Source organism: Platalea leucorodia, assembly GCF_965183815.1.
Source record: "Platalea leucorodia genome assembly, chromosome: 3".
Lineage (NCBI taxonomy): Eukaryota > Metazoa > Chordata > Aves > Pelecaniformes > Threskiornithidae > Platalea > Platalea leucorodia.
The window spans coordinates 31,438,010-31,454,942 of NC_138825.1; the positions used below are offsets into that span (position 1 = coordinate 31,438,010).

Genomic DNA, 16,933 nt, shown 5'->3' on the forward strand with positions numbered 1-16,933 from the left:
GGAGTCTTCGGTAGGATTTCCAACTACTTGTTATGTGTTGTCTGTGGAAGGCAGTCTTTCTCTCAAGGGGCTGTGGTATTTATTAGACATCAGTTTTGCTTAATGCATAAAAATAAATGTAATTGACAACATAAAAATAAACGTAATTGGTAACTGTTTGGTGGTACTTATCTCTTTCTTGAAGGGGGACCTAGAGGCATTGCTTTTTGATTGTTCTTTGGCATAAATTAAAGGGGCAGCTTTGTGTACAAGTCAATGTTTATTTACTGAGAGCTCACTTAGAATAGAAAAGTAATGCTATTCTGGCCATCCCACAGCTGTGTCATCTTAGGGTGAAAACCCACTCTGAGTATGAAGGTTTTGTAAGCTGTTAATGTGTAAGGAGCTTAGGCTTTTTAGAGCACAAATGAATTTGCTAGTGTCATGGGTTTTAGCCCTTGCTGTGCAGTGAAAGAAATTGATCTCAGTTCATGCGTCTGTGTTCTGTATTTTCCCAGGATATCCATCGATGCATTGGCTTAATTTAAGACCATTTTCTAGGAATTCCTAAATCAATACCTTTTAATTTTACACCCTCAAAACCAGGGGTTATTTCAGTGCTTTTAAAAGAATTTGAGACTATTATAGATTTGAGTTGTTCTCAGACTTTTTATTTTCTTTGTGTTATTGTTAAATACTGTACTGTTGCTTGGACAACTCTTTCATGTATAGAAAAGCTTGCAGCAGACCAAAGTTGGCATCTTTAGGCCATCGTACTGATTCAGGGTAGCTGAAATTCAGAGAAGGACTAGTGTTAAATACATTTCAAAATGTTACATGCACTGAAGTAGTGAATGCATAGATTCAGTTGGCAATGGATGACTGAATGTGGTCCCCTCCAAATCTGATATTCTGTTTTGCAGAGACACAAGTGGCTCAAGGAATGCTTGTAAAATCTGTCTTTCATTAACAACTGTGTAGTGTTCTTCATTGCTAATTCATCCTCAGCTTTTGCTTAATGCATAAGGAATACTATGGAGATGTTAGTGATACTTTTCAAAATAAAGCCTTGGGGAAAAAAGACCCAATGGCCTCTGGAGGATTTTTTCCAAAGGTTTTCATTCTGAGATATATCAGCTTCATTTTTTACTTCCTCTACCATTAAATCTCATATACAATTGAAAAGGAATTGGTTAAGAGGAACAACTTCCTTCCCTTGAACATTTTGCTGAAAGTGTATTAGTATCAAAGTGGATTATTAGAGCCTGAAGCTCAGATCTTAATCAGGAGTTCTACAAAGTAATCAGTTCTGGATGGAATTTTTGTTCTGCTTGATAATATGTATTTGTACTCAGATTTTTTGCAGTTGTGTCAGCACTTTCCGAGTGTACGGGGACCAGGGGATGTTGGGATTTTTTGGTGAATTCCGCCGCCCACCCCCCCTGCCCCAAAGATCAAATGAGATGAGAGTTTGAGCTGTTTGGAGAATCTAACTGTGTAATTACTGTTAAAGAGTTTGTTGGCGTGCTTGATAGTGACAAAGCGCAGAAGGCTTATTCCCAGCTTAGCGTGAATTTACAGATAAAGGTTTAGAACAAATAGGAGTTCCTGTACTAGGCAATGAAAACCCTTGCCCTTTAGTAATTGATGCTAAAAAAGAAAAAAACTTACCTACAACTTAGGGAAGTTGTCTTGCACTGCTAGCTAGAGAGGATTATTTTTATTTTTGGAGAATATCTACTTATGTATTGCATTTGAGTTATCCGGTATTTATGTCTGATACAGCCAGTGCTTATTGTTTTTTACTCTGTTTCAGCACCCAAAGACAATGAAGAACGCGTGTTCCGGGAACGTATGCGCCCCAGAAAGCGGCAGGGTGCTGTGCGACGCAGAGTACATCAGGTTAATGGACACAAGTTTATGGCCACCTATCTTAGACAACCAACATATTGTTCACACTGCAGAGATTTTATATGGTATGACTTTGCTTACTTTGCAACTTTGTACTGAAGAGTTAACATACCCTCCTGTTCTGCTGAAGTATGAATGGCGTAGAGTAGTAGTACTTTTCCTCTTCATTTTAATATTGTCATTAGTTTTGCAGACAATAATAGAAGACTTAAACTTCCATCACAAATGTTAGAATTTGTTTTATTTGTGTTTTTTCTCCTCTGAGCCACAAAGTTCAATCTTTTCCTGCCTGGTACACACTATAAATTCTAGGCAGACAGCCAGTCTTGTGTTCTGTAGGTGCCTAAGTGCAGATTTAGACCTAATATTAGACCTCTCCATTTTGTCAAGATGACTGAATTTTTCTTTAGGTGCTTAAGTATCACTGTCTGCCTCCTAGGAAGTGTTAAGCTCCTATACATCCTACTGAAGTTAATGAAATACGGGAATATTAGACTTCTAATGATCCAGGGTGCTCAGTGTACAGGATCTTCCCTATTATAGTGTATGTCACGAACTCATTTTTAGAAATTATTTACATTAGTTTTGAGTACTGACAATTTTCAGATAGGGAAAAGCGGTGGAGACATTGAGTTTTCAGTTATTTTTCAGCAACTCTACTGCTGTTTTCCGAAGTTACCTAGAGATACTGATTTGCACCTTAATACACATAAGATCTGATGTGATCCATATTTAATATTTATTAAGAGTGTGTAATGAATCAGTCTTTCTTAATGTGAAACTATGTGAATTGTACATAAACTCAACTACATTCCTCTAAGATATGTCTGCAGGTTAGGCTTTAGGTTAGCTAAGATGATTTCAAGCAACAATATTGGCAAATGCAATCTTTTGTCTATTTAGAGGCCTGCTTGATGACTGTTTTACCGGCTTGTGGCTTCCCTCTCTGTGTACCCTTTGGCTTTGCCTATTTTATTATAGTCAATATGTCTTTACTTCTGAATCCCTTTGTGGCCTATCTTCCTACCTGTTACCTCTTAGCAGCTGAAATGTGGTTCCTATTTTGAACTGATCTCAGTCTAGCCGTGCAGTTATCAGATGATTCGTTTTAAGAAGCTGTTCTTTTAAACTTGTGCATGTCCAGTAAAGAGAAGAAAAAATATTTTTCATTTTTAAAAATATATATTCTTCATTTTCTAAAACACTGTTTTATTTTCAGGGGTGTAATAGGAAAACAGGGATACCAATGTCAAGGTAAGAGAAAATCTACAGGGTGACAGTTTGAATATATGTATTATGTTATAGTAGATAAATAATAAGATATTTTCATCAAGGATTGTATATGTACAGTGTTAAGTATTTAGCACAAGATGATCAGAATAAGTTTGTCTCAGCAAAGATACAGTCTTTACAGTAAGTCACAGTAAGATTTTTCAAAACTGTTGGTCTTAGGCAGCATATATGAGGTAGGGGCACAGTTAACATATCAGAACAGCAGATCCTAGGTATCTCTTGATGCACATCTAGCTAGGGGGATGTTGGCTTCTTCATTTTTCACTTCTTGCATTTTAAAATTGTGAATTCTTTATTCTGCTTAAGATTCTTTGTTTTAAAATGCCAGGTAATTGCAAAGACTGTAATTAAATAGATGAGGTAATTATAGAGGTCATCATTAGAGAAGGTTATAGCAAAGACTGCAGAAGTGCTTCATTTTCAGCTCCCATTTTTCAACTCAGTTTCTTGTACTTTTAATTTTTTATGCAGTCATCTCTTGGGATGATGTTTTTCTATTTAATTCTCATCTGACAAGTACATGTAATCAAGTTAGTGATGATTTTTCAGTTACAAAAGACTTGATGAAATCTCATTGTAAATAAATAAATGCAAATAATGGTTTTACATGCTATAATAAGAATTACTGTATTAACATACAGCAGAGGTTTCTTGAGTTCTGATTTTTTTTTTTCTTACAACAATGGCCAAAGCTAGAAGAAAATGAAATTCATTATTTCACTCCAAAGGTTTTTTTTTTTTTTTTCCTTCACTTAATGAACTTGAATCCCACAGTATGATAGACCTTGCAATTTTTAATCTTATCTGTCATATCTGCAAATGTTATTCATTGATTAAGTAATCAGTATGAATATTGACAAAGCATTTTTGCCTGCCAAAACCTTTTACTGTTATCAACTTATGGTAATGTGTTACAGAAAGAATGTTTGACTTTGCTTTTTCTGTTCTTTGACTTTTACAATGAGTTATCTTTGTCTCTTTTCCTCTGGAAGCTCTTGAGACAGGAGTTGTTTTTGCCATTGTGTCTCATATAATTTGGAGATCATGGACTTTGTCAGATAAAGAGATCAAATATGTAAAAATCGAGGTTAATATTTCAGAAGGTAATTTGTGGTTTTACATACTGAGATTTTGACAGATATGCTTTAGTTCTCTTAAAATTCATTGGTCTCTTGAAAGTCCGTTATCTTCTGCCTTTGTAAGCCATAGGACTCACCAAGTCACCAGTCACTTGCAGCCTTTCAAGTCCCAGCATTTCAAGTCTTCTGAGATCAGTCTTTTGCTTTAAAATCGATCTTCACGAAAACTCATTTTTTTATCTGTTTTTTGTTTATAGTTTGCACTTGTGTAGTCCACAAGAGATGCCATGAACTTATAATAACGAAGTGTGCTGGCTTAAAAAAACAGGAAACTCACGATGAGGTAAATGCTTATAATATAAATTTTCTAGGTAAAACTGTCTTTCATCTGTTCAAAGTAGTATCATCTCCTCTGTTTCATCAATAAATATTATAGACTTTTTTTTTGTGCCCTTCTGGTTGTCTTGTGATGTAGCATTTACTTTGGAATGACAGATTACCATAACAGTTTCATCTACATGGGAATTACTATACAGCAATTTGTTTCTAATTAGTAAACTTTTTATAATATCTGAATGCTTAAAGTCTCAGTGAGCTCTTTCCACTCCTTTTCATTTTTAATATTCTCCATTTCTGAGTGAATACAAGTTTTGTCATTTTAATTCAAAAGAAGCAGGATGGGACCCTTTATCCCTTAACTGCATTTTGTGCGCCTAAGTCATTAGCAGCTGATAGGATAGGCAGTATGCTTGGGTATATTGCATCAACATAAAAGACTGCCCAGAATTTGCTTGCAAAGTCTCACCTCAACAAAGACTGCATCCAAACTGTCAAAATGTAGAACAGAAGCCATCCATGTCTTGAAGGCGGCCATGGATATTGTGTAAGATGATAGTGATAACACAAGGTACCGCATAGCTAACAGGTTTTGCAGCATAATTACTCCTTACCTCTAGCAAGCTTTTGTATATTAATGGAATTAACACAATATGTACTTCATGTTATCATGCATTTAAACAAATGAAGACATCACCTGAAAATGAAATCTGCCAACAGCACATTTAGCTCTGGATCAGAAGAGAAAAAAAAGCAATCCTTTTACTTGGGTTAAAGGTCTCTCTCAGCTAAGATGGCCCTGTTAGGCTTGGTTAGGAAATTAATGTTAATTTCTGTGGACAGTCATATACCAGGGAGCGATGTGACTGCTGTTGTGTTCAGCTCCCTTAGACTCCTCAGCTCTGGGGTATCCTTTTATGGCTGGGTTGGTAGGGGGACAGTTGGGGAGGGGAGTGGGTTTATGGTTTTTTGTAGTTGTAGCCCTCAGCTGTAACCAGTGAATGTTTTATACAGAAGTTTTTTGTTTGTTTGTGTTTTAACAGAAAAGCTAATGAATGCTCACTGTCCTGTTCTGTTTTGTGTAACAGCAAGGGCCTACTATCTTTCACCATAGGATTAGGTGAGGTAGTCTGTAGGTGATCCCAGTTCCTTGGCCATGTGGAAAAAGTACATTTCTTAGTTTTATTTGTTAAAAACCTATATTTATATGCTTGAAAAAGCCTAGTTTTAAATTACAAATCAGACTTGTGTGTAACAATGGTTTTAAGCCACTCTTTCAACTTTGATATGAATTTGACTGAGACATTAACTGATCTCATTCTTCCTGTGCAATTCACTGCCATTTTTCGTACTGGAAGCATTCGTTAATATCTGGGTCACAACCAGTTACGTCCGAAACTTGGTCGCTTGCATAGGATTGTGATAAAGGACTGTGTTTGTTTAGTGTTGGTTTTGTATAGTACTCGCAGGAAGATACAAAATCTTGTGTAGATTTATATTCCCAGGTTTCAGACTGGTGGAGACTTGTATGCTTTGCTGATATAATGCTCTCATTGTTTAGAAGGGGTACTAGATCACTGGAGAAAAGCCAGTGGTAATAGGAAAGGGAAGGAAAAACATCAAAATAAGTCTCCTGCTATGCAGTGGCCACTATAAAAAATTATCAGACATCTAATCAGTAAGTAGTCGTACCTTGGAATCCCTGAACACAACAAATTGTCATTGTCATTTTCATAATCTGAAGAAGAGTGGGATATGAAAAGGTAAAGAGGTTGTGATATATTTCTCTTTCTTAGTCCTGTGTAGTTCAGCCTCCTGCTCCTAAAACAATTGGGAGTGACCTCCTCGCCTCCCACATTAAGAGGTCTTTCCTGATAGCTATGTATTTGTTGTTCCCAAAACTACTAGGAAGTAGACTTTATCTCTTGGACAACAGCAGCCCTTCCCCCTCTTTTCCCCAACTAAAGTAGTGAGAAGAACTCTGGAGCTGGAGTATATCTAATACAAAGATCATCATCTGAGCACAGACCTACTTCATCTTGTTTGAATTCTGTGTGGTTTCAAAACATAACAGGGCCTCTGCATACGCTGATTATAAAGAAATTAATTAGAATGAAAAAATATGCTGTGCTCTCCTTTTTCAGCAAGTGGGATCCCAGCGTTTCAGTGTCAACATGCCTCACAAGTTCAGCATTCACAATTACAAAGTGCCCACCTTCTGTGACCACTGTGGTTCATTGCTCTGGGGTCTTTTGAGACAAGGTTTACAATGCAAAGGTAAGGATTACCACTTCAGAGCTTTTCTTTTTCTTTGTGAGTGCAGTAGACTTGGAAAGACTTCAAGTTCTTCTGTCTTTTCCAGCATGTACAGAAATGAATAGAAAGTAAATAGCAGACTGCTGTAGGAATTGCCATCATGGTTAGAAAATGGTCCTTTACCTGGTCTGCGACACCAGTCAATAACAGATGCAGAGGACAGAGGTGGAGAAATACATTTTGCACTCACTGCTCTATAGGTTTATTGCCACATAGCAAATTAGAAGTTGACAGAAAACTAGGAGCATGAGAATTTACATCCCTTCAGCTTAAATGCCTTTTGTGTTTTCAGGTTTGTGGTGATGGTTGTTAAACTTCTAAACATCATTATTCCAGCTACTTTTCCCTGTAATACCATCTTCAAAAATTACTATTATGTATTGGGTAGGCTAGGCAGAACCAGTCCTGTGTGCCCATATCCAGAAGATGAGGTATTCTGATACCTAGCTAAATCATCCTTTGTGATGATCTGCCTAGCCCCTCTATTCCAGAAAATAAAAGATTCATTATGTTCTGAAGCTTAAGGACTGTGTACTGTGTACAGTAGCTGTATATGAAGTTACTGCTGGAAGGTGCATTCATGTCATTTTAGCTGACTAAGAGAAAAGGCTGGTTCCATATCTCCCTGTTTGAAGCAGATCTATGTATTCTAAAAGGGGGAGAAAGCAGTACAAACACTTGCAAAGGAAAGTAATATTCTAGAAAGAGTGAATAAAATACTTCAATTAGTGGGCTGATGGTAATGATATCATGAAGATTGTCAGATTCTTAGAAAGTAGTACCTAATTGAATTATAAGCATTTTCATTTTGTTACACCTTTACAAATGGGTAGGTCCATCTTCATAAATACAAAAATCTTGTTACGTATACTTCTCAGCAGCAGAAACGTGGGGTCACACATATATGTATAAACATGCAATCTATTAAATACATGCTTTGCAGTATTTAGGATGAGACATAACTATAGGTGAAGGTCAGACCTAATGCTTCACGTCACAAATTGCTGAGCAGCAAGGGAAAGAAGAAATTTCTTTCATGGCAAAGTCAGACACAGTGAGAGCATTCTGAAATTCAAGCCTTCCCTTGTGATTCTATCTAGTGAGCAGTGCTAAAATGTTAGACTCTAAATATCGTTACTAAAGATTTTGTTCAAATGCTATCTTAATTATGGTGGAGATATGTTCAGAGAAGATTTGTCAATTAAACCTGATTTTTTTTTCCTCTTTGTTTTTAGTCAGAGCTATGGTATCTCTCCACTTAATCTGTGAATATATTAGTTCACTTTTATATTCTCTCGCAAGTACCATAATGGTTCATTTCCTCTTAACTGTGGAAAATAATGTGATTTGTCATATGTATGCATTTACTGTGTAGCAGATGCATGGAACCAATAGTTCAGAGAGCCTATGTTGCTTTCTTCATGTTCACAAAATTAGTGCCTATAAAAACGCAGTATTGTCTGCATGAAATCTAGAACCCACCTGAGCTACAAATGTCATTTTGTCCGTGCTTTGTTTTCTCTCTTAACAAGTGCCAAACAATGCTCCCTTCTTCAGAGATGTACTTGCTTACCCAGTGTGGTTATTAATACCATGAAAAGTGTATTCCAGTGCTTGTTGTTCTTCTGTTTTCTCACTGCTTATTTCTGTGCTTCTCTTTACAAAATAGTTCATGAAGTTGGACTGTACAAAATTTTCCTGCTTGCTTTATTTCAACAGTTCAGTTCCTTAATGTCCACTGTTACGGATCCTAGGTCAAACATTTTACTTGCCACTGAGCTTTTGTCATGGAATATACAAGCACTGAAAATACCATGTGTAGCAATTTCTTTTTGCTCTTCTTGTGAGCTGAAACGTACTTGAAAAGGAAAGGCACCTGCTTTCTGAAGCGCATGGTTGCTGCTGCAAATACAGTGCCTGTGTATTGTCTCAGAGGCAAATGTGGTTTGTTTCTTTAAGGCTTATATGGTGAAAGCATTGTTGATGAACAATATAATGAAATGCAGCTTTACAAATACATACTTTTTTGATTTTTGTTCTCTAAAAATTACTGAAGTGAGGAATTTGAGCAATTGAATGTTATTCTAATATTTAATTACACTTGCAGTTTTGCTTTCTTTGTGCCTTGCTCCACAAGAGGGCAGTGAAGGCTAAGATAAAATGTGTCATTGGCTCCCAACAAATCCACAGTATGCTATTTTTAATGGAGCTATGTTCTCCCTTCCACCCCATAACCTGGAAGCAATATAACCTTTTTTTCCCCTCTTACTAGTGTGCTAGTTTCAGGAGATGGTATTTAAGAGAAAGAGCTTAGTTAATGGATTGCCATCTAAAGAAAGAGAGTGTCTAACAGTGCCAAAGATTTTTTATTAAAACTTAAAACACTGTTGGTTTTATGCCTGCCTACAGTAGGAGTTAATCTACTTAGTAAAATAGAGTAAGAAGCAATAATACTTGCGGAACCGATGTTGCGCTCTCAGTATGAAAGCAGAAGTGGACTGCTAAAATCCAAGCTCTGAAGGACTTTTCTTCTAATTCAAATTGTATTTAAGATATACAGGATCATTAGATATTTTCATTTGTTCCTGTGTCTGTTCTGGGTACTGTGTGAAAGCACTGTTCTGCATTATCATAGCAGAAGAATGATAACCAGGTTAATAATTTTGTATTAGCATTCACGCGTCACAGCAAATCCAGCTAAGTATTTTTCTACTGAAATTATATTTATTTGAAAAAGTTATTGGTAGGTCCAATAAGGTCTGATTTAAGTAAGACAAATGCATGCCAAGGTAGTATTTAATTTACTCTACTCTATTACTTCACATTTCATTTCAGTTTGCAAGATGAATGTACATCGACGCTGTGAAACAAATGTGGCACCAAACTGTGGAGTAGATGCTAGAGGCATAGCTAAAGTTCTTGCAGATCTTGGAGTCACTCCAGATAAGATCACTAATAGTGGGCAAAGGAGGAAAAAGGTAATTTTACTATGTAGTGTCACATAAGAAATAAGTAGGGCTGTATTGTGAGTTTACTAGTTGGGGTTCAATTTAAGTCAGTACAAAACTAAGACTTTGTCTTTTGAGTTAGAAGTGCAAATAATCTATTCTGAATTTTGATATGAAATGTATTTTGACCTGCTACAATTTTGCAAGCCTAGAGTCTGTATAGAGTCTGGAAGGATTTCCCCTTTTTAATTTTGAGGAAGGAGATTTGCCAGAGAGACAGTGTCTGACACAACAGTTCATAAAAACATAAATGTCTCTTTGGCTCAGAATTGACATTGGATAATTGATTGACTGAGACACAGCACTACTCCATAACATTGTAAATGCTGATAAATGAGCCAATGTGTTGATTCTCATGAAGAGGAGCTGTTTGCCAGATGACAATTCCAGAGCTATCATCACTATTATAGGAGGAACTAGGCTGTTCTAGAAGTAAAAAGCATAGGTCACCCCAAGTACATCCAAAGCTGATGGAGTTATTCTGGATTAGTAATATGTATCCTGAATCAGAGTTTGGCCACGCTTTCTATCTCTATTTGTGGCAACAGCCCCATTGTTCTGACTTATAGAAATAGGCAAATTTTACCGTAATTTCTTAAAACATTGACATTTGGTTCTGTTCATTTTCCTATTATAATTTTTGTGATTATTGCACACTTGGATCCCATGTACGCTGTTTTAAAATGTTACAGAAACATAGAAAACTCAGGAATAAATGAATTGATCTCTGACTCCTGGGAAAAGATGTTGTCACATTGTTATTGCATGAGTTACTTTGCAGTGCTTGCTGATGCTTGTTCTAGTTAAATGTATTTACTGGATAGATTTCTACACAGGCTCAAGGTGGCTATTCAAAACTTTCCCACTCACTGGGTGTGCTTATTACATTTATTTCATCTTAAGAACCTCTTTTTCTTTAAATTGCCGGTTCTTTCTCTGTTTGTATTATGGTCTCCATTTGATGTGATGCCATCTACCGTATGGTTGAGGTCCTGCCAGTGAGAATCTATAGGGGTAGAACATCTTCACTTTCCTTCATACTTCTACTTGCGAATTAATGTTAAATTAAATTTCCTCTTGGCACGGGAGGATCTCATAGCTGAGTACCCCTTTTGGAATTGTTCTTAGCTAATTGCAGGTGCAGAGACTCAACAACCAGTTCCTGGAAGTACCTCATCAGAAGAAGATAGGTCAAAGTCAGCACCAACTTCTCCATGTGATCAAGGTTGAACATCTCTCTTTATTTCATAACTGATATATATTGTCACATATTTTCCTTCTTTATGAGGAGTAAAAAAAGCTATCGTCCCCAGCCTTTGTAGAACCAAATCAATGAAGTAGTTACCATCAGAAAATGAAGCACTTAGTTATGAACTGCAGAAGCTTTTTTAAAGTGTCTACTCATTTTGTTTAAATCTGTGAAATTAAGTGGCTTTTAAAGAGAAAATTATAAAACAGTTATCTTAAAATGTTGTTAAGTTTACTAGATGAGTCCTTACCTAACCAAATACCTTTATGTAAGGAGGTTATATATTCTATTGTAAGAGTGAGAACATTTTAAATAGTACCAGAGAACTTGAGAGAGACTTGATCTATCTGAAAAGCCTCTATCTGTTAATAAGTTTTTGAGGTAAAATTGCCTCCTTGCAATTCCACGTTGAACATTTCTGATAATAAAAACTTCCGTCCAGTTAGGCTATGCTAGCGCGTCTGTGTGGTCTCTAGAGGCTTCATAAAACCGTGTTTCCTTTCAGTAATTCTTTTCATGCATAGATTTGGAGACAAATATTTTAATCTTCACTTATATGACCTGATTTCATTGAGCTGAGCAGCCTCATTGACAGAATGTGTATGGCAGCAGCACTTTTTGAATCTGATCTGATTGATGTTTTTAAAAATCAGAAGTCTGTAAGGTATCTTATGTACCATCATGTATGTAAACTGATGAATGAAAGATCTTTACACCAAGACACAGGAAGATGGATACTTTTGGGTCAAATTCTTTGAAAATTATTTACAGTTGAGAATTTTCTCACCCTTATTTTTAGGGAAAAGACTTCCAAAGCTCCATGGTAATAAGTACTGTAAGACTCTGAGTCCAGAACAGATTTAAATTTGTCAACCTTTTTGTTTCACAGACAGCATTTTGGTTAAATAATATTTTTTAAATGTCTGATGTTTTGCTTAAAATAAGAACGAAGAATTTGTCTAAATTCTCTCTTAAATTTCACTTTTGTAGCTGTCCAGTAAAGTTGTTGCTTCCAAGGCCATCAGGCAGAAGTACCATGCAAGAGCTTGAGGCAGACCCTGAGGTCCGTTAGTCACCAGGACTCACTGTGTTTAGCACTGAGAAACCTTCAGAACCGTTTAGCAGATCTACACAGTTGCCGCTTGAAGTGGCATTAGGAAGTGGTCAAATACTTTATTGGCAGGCATCTGGTAACAGCTGGAGCTGAGTAAGATGCTCCATTCATGTTGACTTCAAGGACTGGGACACCCAACTATCCTTTGAACTTTTGAAGATACAACTCTAAATACTGAAGCAGGAAGATGAGTAAGTGCTGCAGGAAGATAGGACTATTCAAAACAAAGTACTTCTCTGTAGTACAGGAACACCCAAAATCACTAAAACAACTATTTGGCCACTATTCTGACTTATCTGTCAAGTTTTGGATATGTCATTCTCTTAGGTTCATTTTAAAAGGCCACCCTTCCTGTTAGAGCAGGATTTTGGCTGATTACTGTAAGGTGGAGAAGCAGTTTGCTAAATATGTACTCTTAACCACAGAATGCTCTACACAGCATTCAGGGATGATGAATGTCCCTTCCCAAAACTGATACAGACTAACACAGGCTGTTTTTCTGATGTTTGGTTAAAACGAACACATTTTCTCACATTTCCACAGAAATCAAAGAGCTGGAAAACAACATTAGGAAAGCGTTATCATTTGACAATCGGGGAGAGGAACACAGGGCAACAGCTACAACGTCAACAGACAACCAGCTTAACAAGCCTGGGGAGAATGGTGAAAATGGGGAGGTCAAACAGGCCCAGACCAAGCGAATAGGACTTGAAGAGTTCAATTTCATCAAAGTATTAGGGAAAGGCAGTTTTGGCAAGGTAGGTAGCTTTTTTTCTTTTTTTTCCCTGGTCTTGCAGGCTTTTTTTGACTGTACTGCTTTGAAAATATTCATATTGACATTCAGAAAGTCCTTCCATCCCAGGGGTTTCCTTCCATTCTTTACCCACTGGCTAAAAGCAGCTTTTACCCCACAGGTCAGGAACATCAGCCTCCTGATCAAGTGGCATTTTCTGTGCTTTAGCTCACTTCATTAACTAGAGTCAAGCCTTTTGAAACACAATGTCAATGGTTCACTGTTTCAGGATATTGGTAATGAAGACATACATACAGTTACATACATACTGTTCAAGAAGAGAATTAGTTGTGGTCGAGCAGGACAGATCAGCCCAGGAATAATGCTGTGGAGTTCTGAATTAATTCCCTTTCTAGATAATACCCAGTTCAAGTTTACTTATTTCGCCAAACAGTTTGTATTCTTGTTTTTCCTCGGTGGGTGTGTTCAGTGCTGGAGGAAGCAGAACTCAAGCATTTCCACTCAGATACGACTAGTGCAAGAGGGTTAGACAGCTGCCCAAAATACGAAGTATGCAGCGAAGATGTAATTCACCAGATACCTTCCCACAGTAGGGAACTGATGAGGGTGAAAGGGGCATTGCTCTATTTACAGGGCTTATAGATTTTTCTTTTCACAGTGCTGTGCACCGTGGAATGATAGGAGGACTGAAATGTGAGTCTGTTTCACAAGTACACTCTTCCTTCCTTGATATACAGGAACTGCAGATGCAGAAGGACAGAGCTGAAACAGTTCTTTTGTCTGCCTGTTTTCTAATTCTTTCTCTGAAGATTACCCTGGCTCCAAGCCAGAACTGACCTTAAACAGAGTATAGGACTTGAACCTTAAACAATAGTGATAGTTAAAATCAACAACTTTAAAGTGACCAGAATGGTACGTGAGATTCTATACTAAGTTCATCACACACAAATCTCACTACCAAAAGTAGGAGATAAAAGTGGGAAATAAATTTCTGTTCTATATCAACTTCCTTCCTTTTTTAGTTCTTGAGGTCTCATTAATAGGCATTCATTAGGATATTTGAATGAAGGGATAAAAATTTTTTATCTTCTGCATTCTTAACTAACAAACAAAATAGATACCATCTGTTTCAAATTTTAAGAATACCAGAGGTATCTTTTTCTAAAATTACACTACTTTACTCTTAATTTTATAAACATACAACTTCATTCAGGCAAGTGTGTAACTGTCTGTCTATTTCCAGTGCAGTCAAACTCATATACAACCCTGCATTTATGGTATCTGTTGTTCATATGTAAACAGAATTTCTGTTTGGTTTAGGTAATGTTAGCTGAGCTAAAAGGAAAAGATGAAGTATACGCAGTGAAAGTCTTGAAGAAAGATGTTATACTTCAAGATGATGATGTAGACTGTACAATGACAGAAAAGAGAATTCTGGCATTAGCACGGAAACATCCATACCTAACACAACTTTACTGCTGCTTCCAGACGAAGGTAAGCTACATGAACCTTTTACCAGTTATCACTCAGGGAAGAATATTCACTATTTCTAGAGTAAAAGACAGAAACGTAAAAAGTACAGCAATATTTTGAAAATATTTCTGAGAAGTTTTTGGCAGTTCACCATTTCAGTGGTATTGAACAGGAGTACTGGCTGCAGTTAAATAGCATAAATACTACTACCTTGTAAGTACCAGGAGATGGCAGTAAATAAGTTAAAAAAATAAAAAAAAAACCACATGCATAAAACAAAAAAAACTATTGAGGTACCATTTTTTGTGTTTCTTCTGTACATTAATATGGTGTATTGTTTGTTGAATTAAGTACAAATTTTTTAACACCCAGTATTCAGAGTAAAAATTCTAAAATGATTGTGTCAGAAATGTGGTTATGGCAGAACACTTATCTTTTCAATTTTCTTGTGCTGTGTAGTATACAAAAAGTTCAAAAGAGGCAATAGGTATGCTGCTTATCAAGCAAGTTCCTATAGTGCTAATGCCTCCCATGTGCTTGAGGAGCAGGGAGAAGGAAAAGCAGAGAGAGCTGATAATGAGAGCCTGTTCCTGTGGTGTGTTCCTTGTTAGTAATTTTTCAGACAGAATTCCTCTTCATAGCACGTTTTGGATTTGCTGCTTAAACGTAAGTGAACGTTTGGATGGTTTAGCTGACTCTCTAGGATTTCTGAATCCAGTCAGTCTAAGTGCTTGAAACCAGTTGTGTTCACAGAATATTCCTGGTTTTCATTTTTTAGTCCCTTATTTCTCTCTTGTCATTCAGCTGAGCTGACAGTTTTTTGCCTGATTGTCTAGAAAGCTTTATGGACAAAAAAAAACCCCTACAAGGTGAATCTGTCTTGCAGATAGAATACCAATCATATATAATTGAATTTACAGAAGGATCCATTATTTTTGAAGTTCCTGATAAAATGTTTACTATTTCACAGCACTAAGCTTTGAACTTTTGCCTGTTGAACTAAATATGCCATTCATGTCAATGGGATGAGTTTTTGACCCGCAGGGAAAAAACTTTAGACGTTAGTATATATGTATGTTTTAAATAAAACACTTGAAAATCAATCAACTTCCTTCAGACTGCTGGTTTGGGTTTTTTCTTTCCTTTCGATAAGACAGTACATTGGAGTATTTGAGTCAATTTAATGGAAAAGTTTGGCAGGTTAAATGAATAATTAAATTAGCATATTGAACAAAATTAAGAGTTAACTAACAGTGTGTATGAGTCTATGTGTGTGCGTGTGTAAATACTTACATATTCACGTATTATAACCAAAACTATGTATGGCAGCAATGACCAATTGCAATAATTATATGTGTGGAATTACAGAAAAGCTGTGACTAAAAGATCTTCCAGCAAAGTTGTCAGGAGAGATAAATAGGGCAGTGGGAAAGCCACAGGAAAATGGCTAGTAGGATCAAGATTATAGTGTGTTCAAATATGCAAATAGCAAATGTTTAATATGTTTATACAGTTTTTAAAATAGTGAAAATGCATTAGTGTTTTATGTGCTTTGAAGTTGACACAAAAAAATAGCCCAGGAAGGTGTGTGTACAATTTATGCCTACGGAGGATGTTTCATGCGTTCAGACTTTCATTTCATTTGAATATATGTGTGAACATAGTCTTTAAATGTTTTAATGTATTCCTTAAAATCTATAACTAGAATTGAGCATATTATTTTAGATGAAGAAGGTGATAAAAAGATTGTACTGGAGTGAGGGATAAACTCTGTGAACAGAGTGGGACCTTCAGGACTAAGGCAGACTGCACTCCCTGAAGTGTAAATAAATATATTGCCAGCCTGACGTGAATCATGTGGCAGAACATCAGTAAAGATCAATTTTACATTGAGAGAGTTATGGCAGAAGGTTCTCCTGCTACTTCTCTGGTTTCCTGGAGATTTTTTTTCTTTCGTATTTCTCATCTGTTCTCCCTTCTTTTGAATCGTGCTTTCTGCTTTCTTCCCTGCTCTCTAAAGCCATTCATCAAAGAAAGATACTCAGAAGTTCTTCTTGCCATCTTCTCTCTTCCCAGATCTCTTGACCAGAGAGAAACTAGAGTTTGTGGCTTCGCTTGAACTCAGAGGAGCTGATAGTTATGTGATTTATAGTTACAAGTCATAGGCTAGTGACTCTTATCAAACAGCCAAAACTCTATACCTCGTGATACCAAATCAAATTAAAAGTCCATAGTTGAAAAATTGAAGGGTTTTTTTTTGAGCATGGCCAATGAACAATTTGCAAAGAACTCTTTATAAAGAAACAAAAACCCCAAACATATGTAAAGCAAAAGCAATACATCTGCTAAAGCTCTAAGTTATTTATCAATGACAACAAATGAAAGTGTACCGAGTAAATTAGTCACTGAATGATTTGCTTG

At 36.5% G+C, this 16,933-nt stretch overlaps 1 protein-coding gene across 1 annotated transcript in view; it reads left to right on the forward strand.

Annotated features, from left to right (window-relative positions):
- Positions 1-16,933, forward strand: part of PRKCE (protein kinase C epsilon) — a 296,009-nt gene that overhangs the window by 182,572 nt on the left and 96,504 nt on the right. Inside the window, exons 3-10 of the mRNA XM_082307833.1 lie at positions 1,796-1,955; positions 3,110-3,144; positions 4,520-4,605; positions 6,743-6,875; positions 9,750-9,892; positions 11,051-11,147; positions 12,829-13,043; positions 14,360-14,533. Coding sequence (XP_082163959.1) covers positions 1,796-1,955; positions 3,110-3,144; positions 4,520-4,605; positions 6,743-6,875; positions 9,750-9,892; positions 11,051-11,147; positions 12,829-13,043; positions 14,360-14,533 — 1,043 coding nt within the window. The remainder of the gene's footprint in view (positions 1-1,795; positions 1,956-3,109; positions 3,145-4,519; positions 4,606-6,742; positions 6,876-9,749; positions 9,893-11,050; positions 11,148-12,828; positions 13,044-14,359; positions 14,534-16,933) is intronic.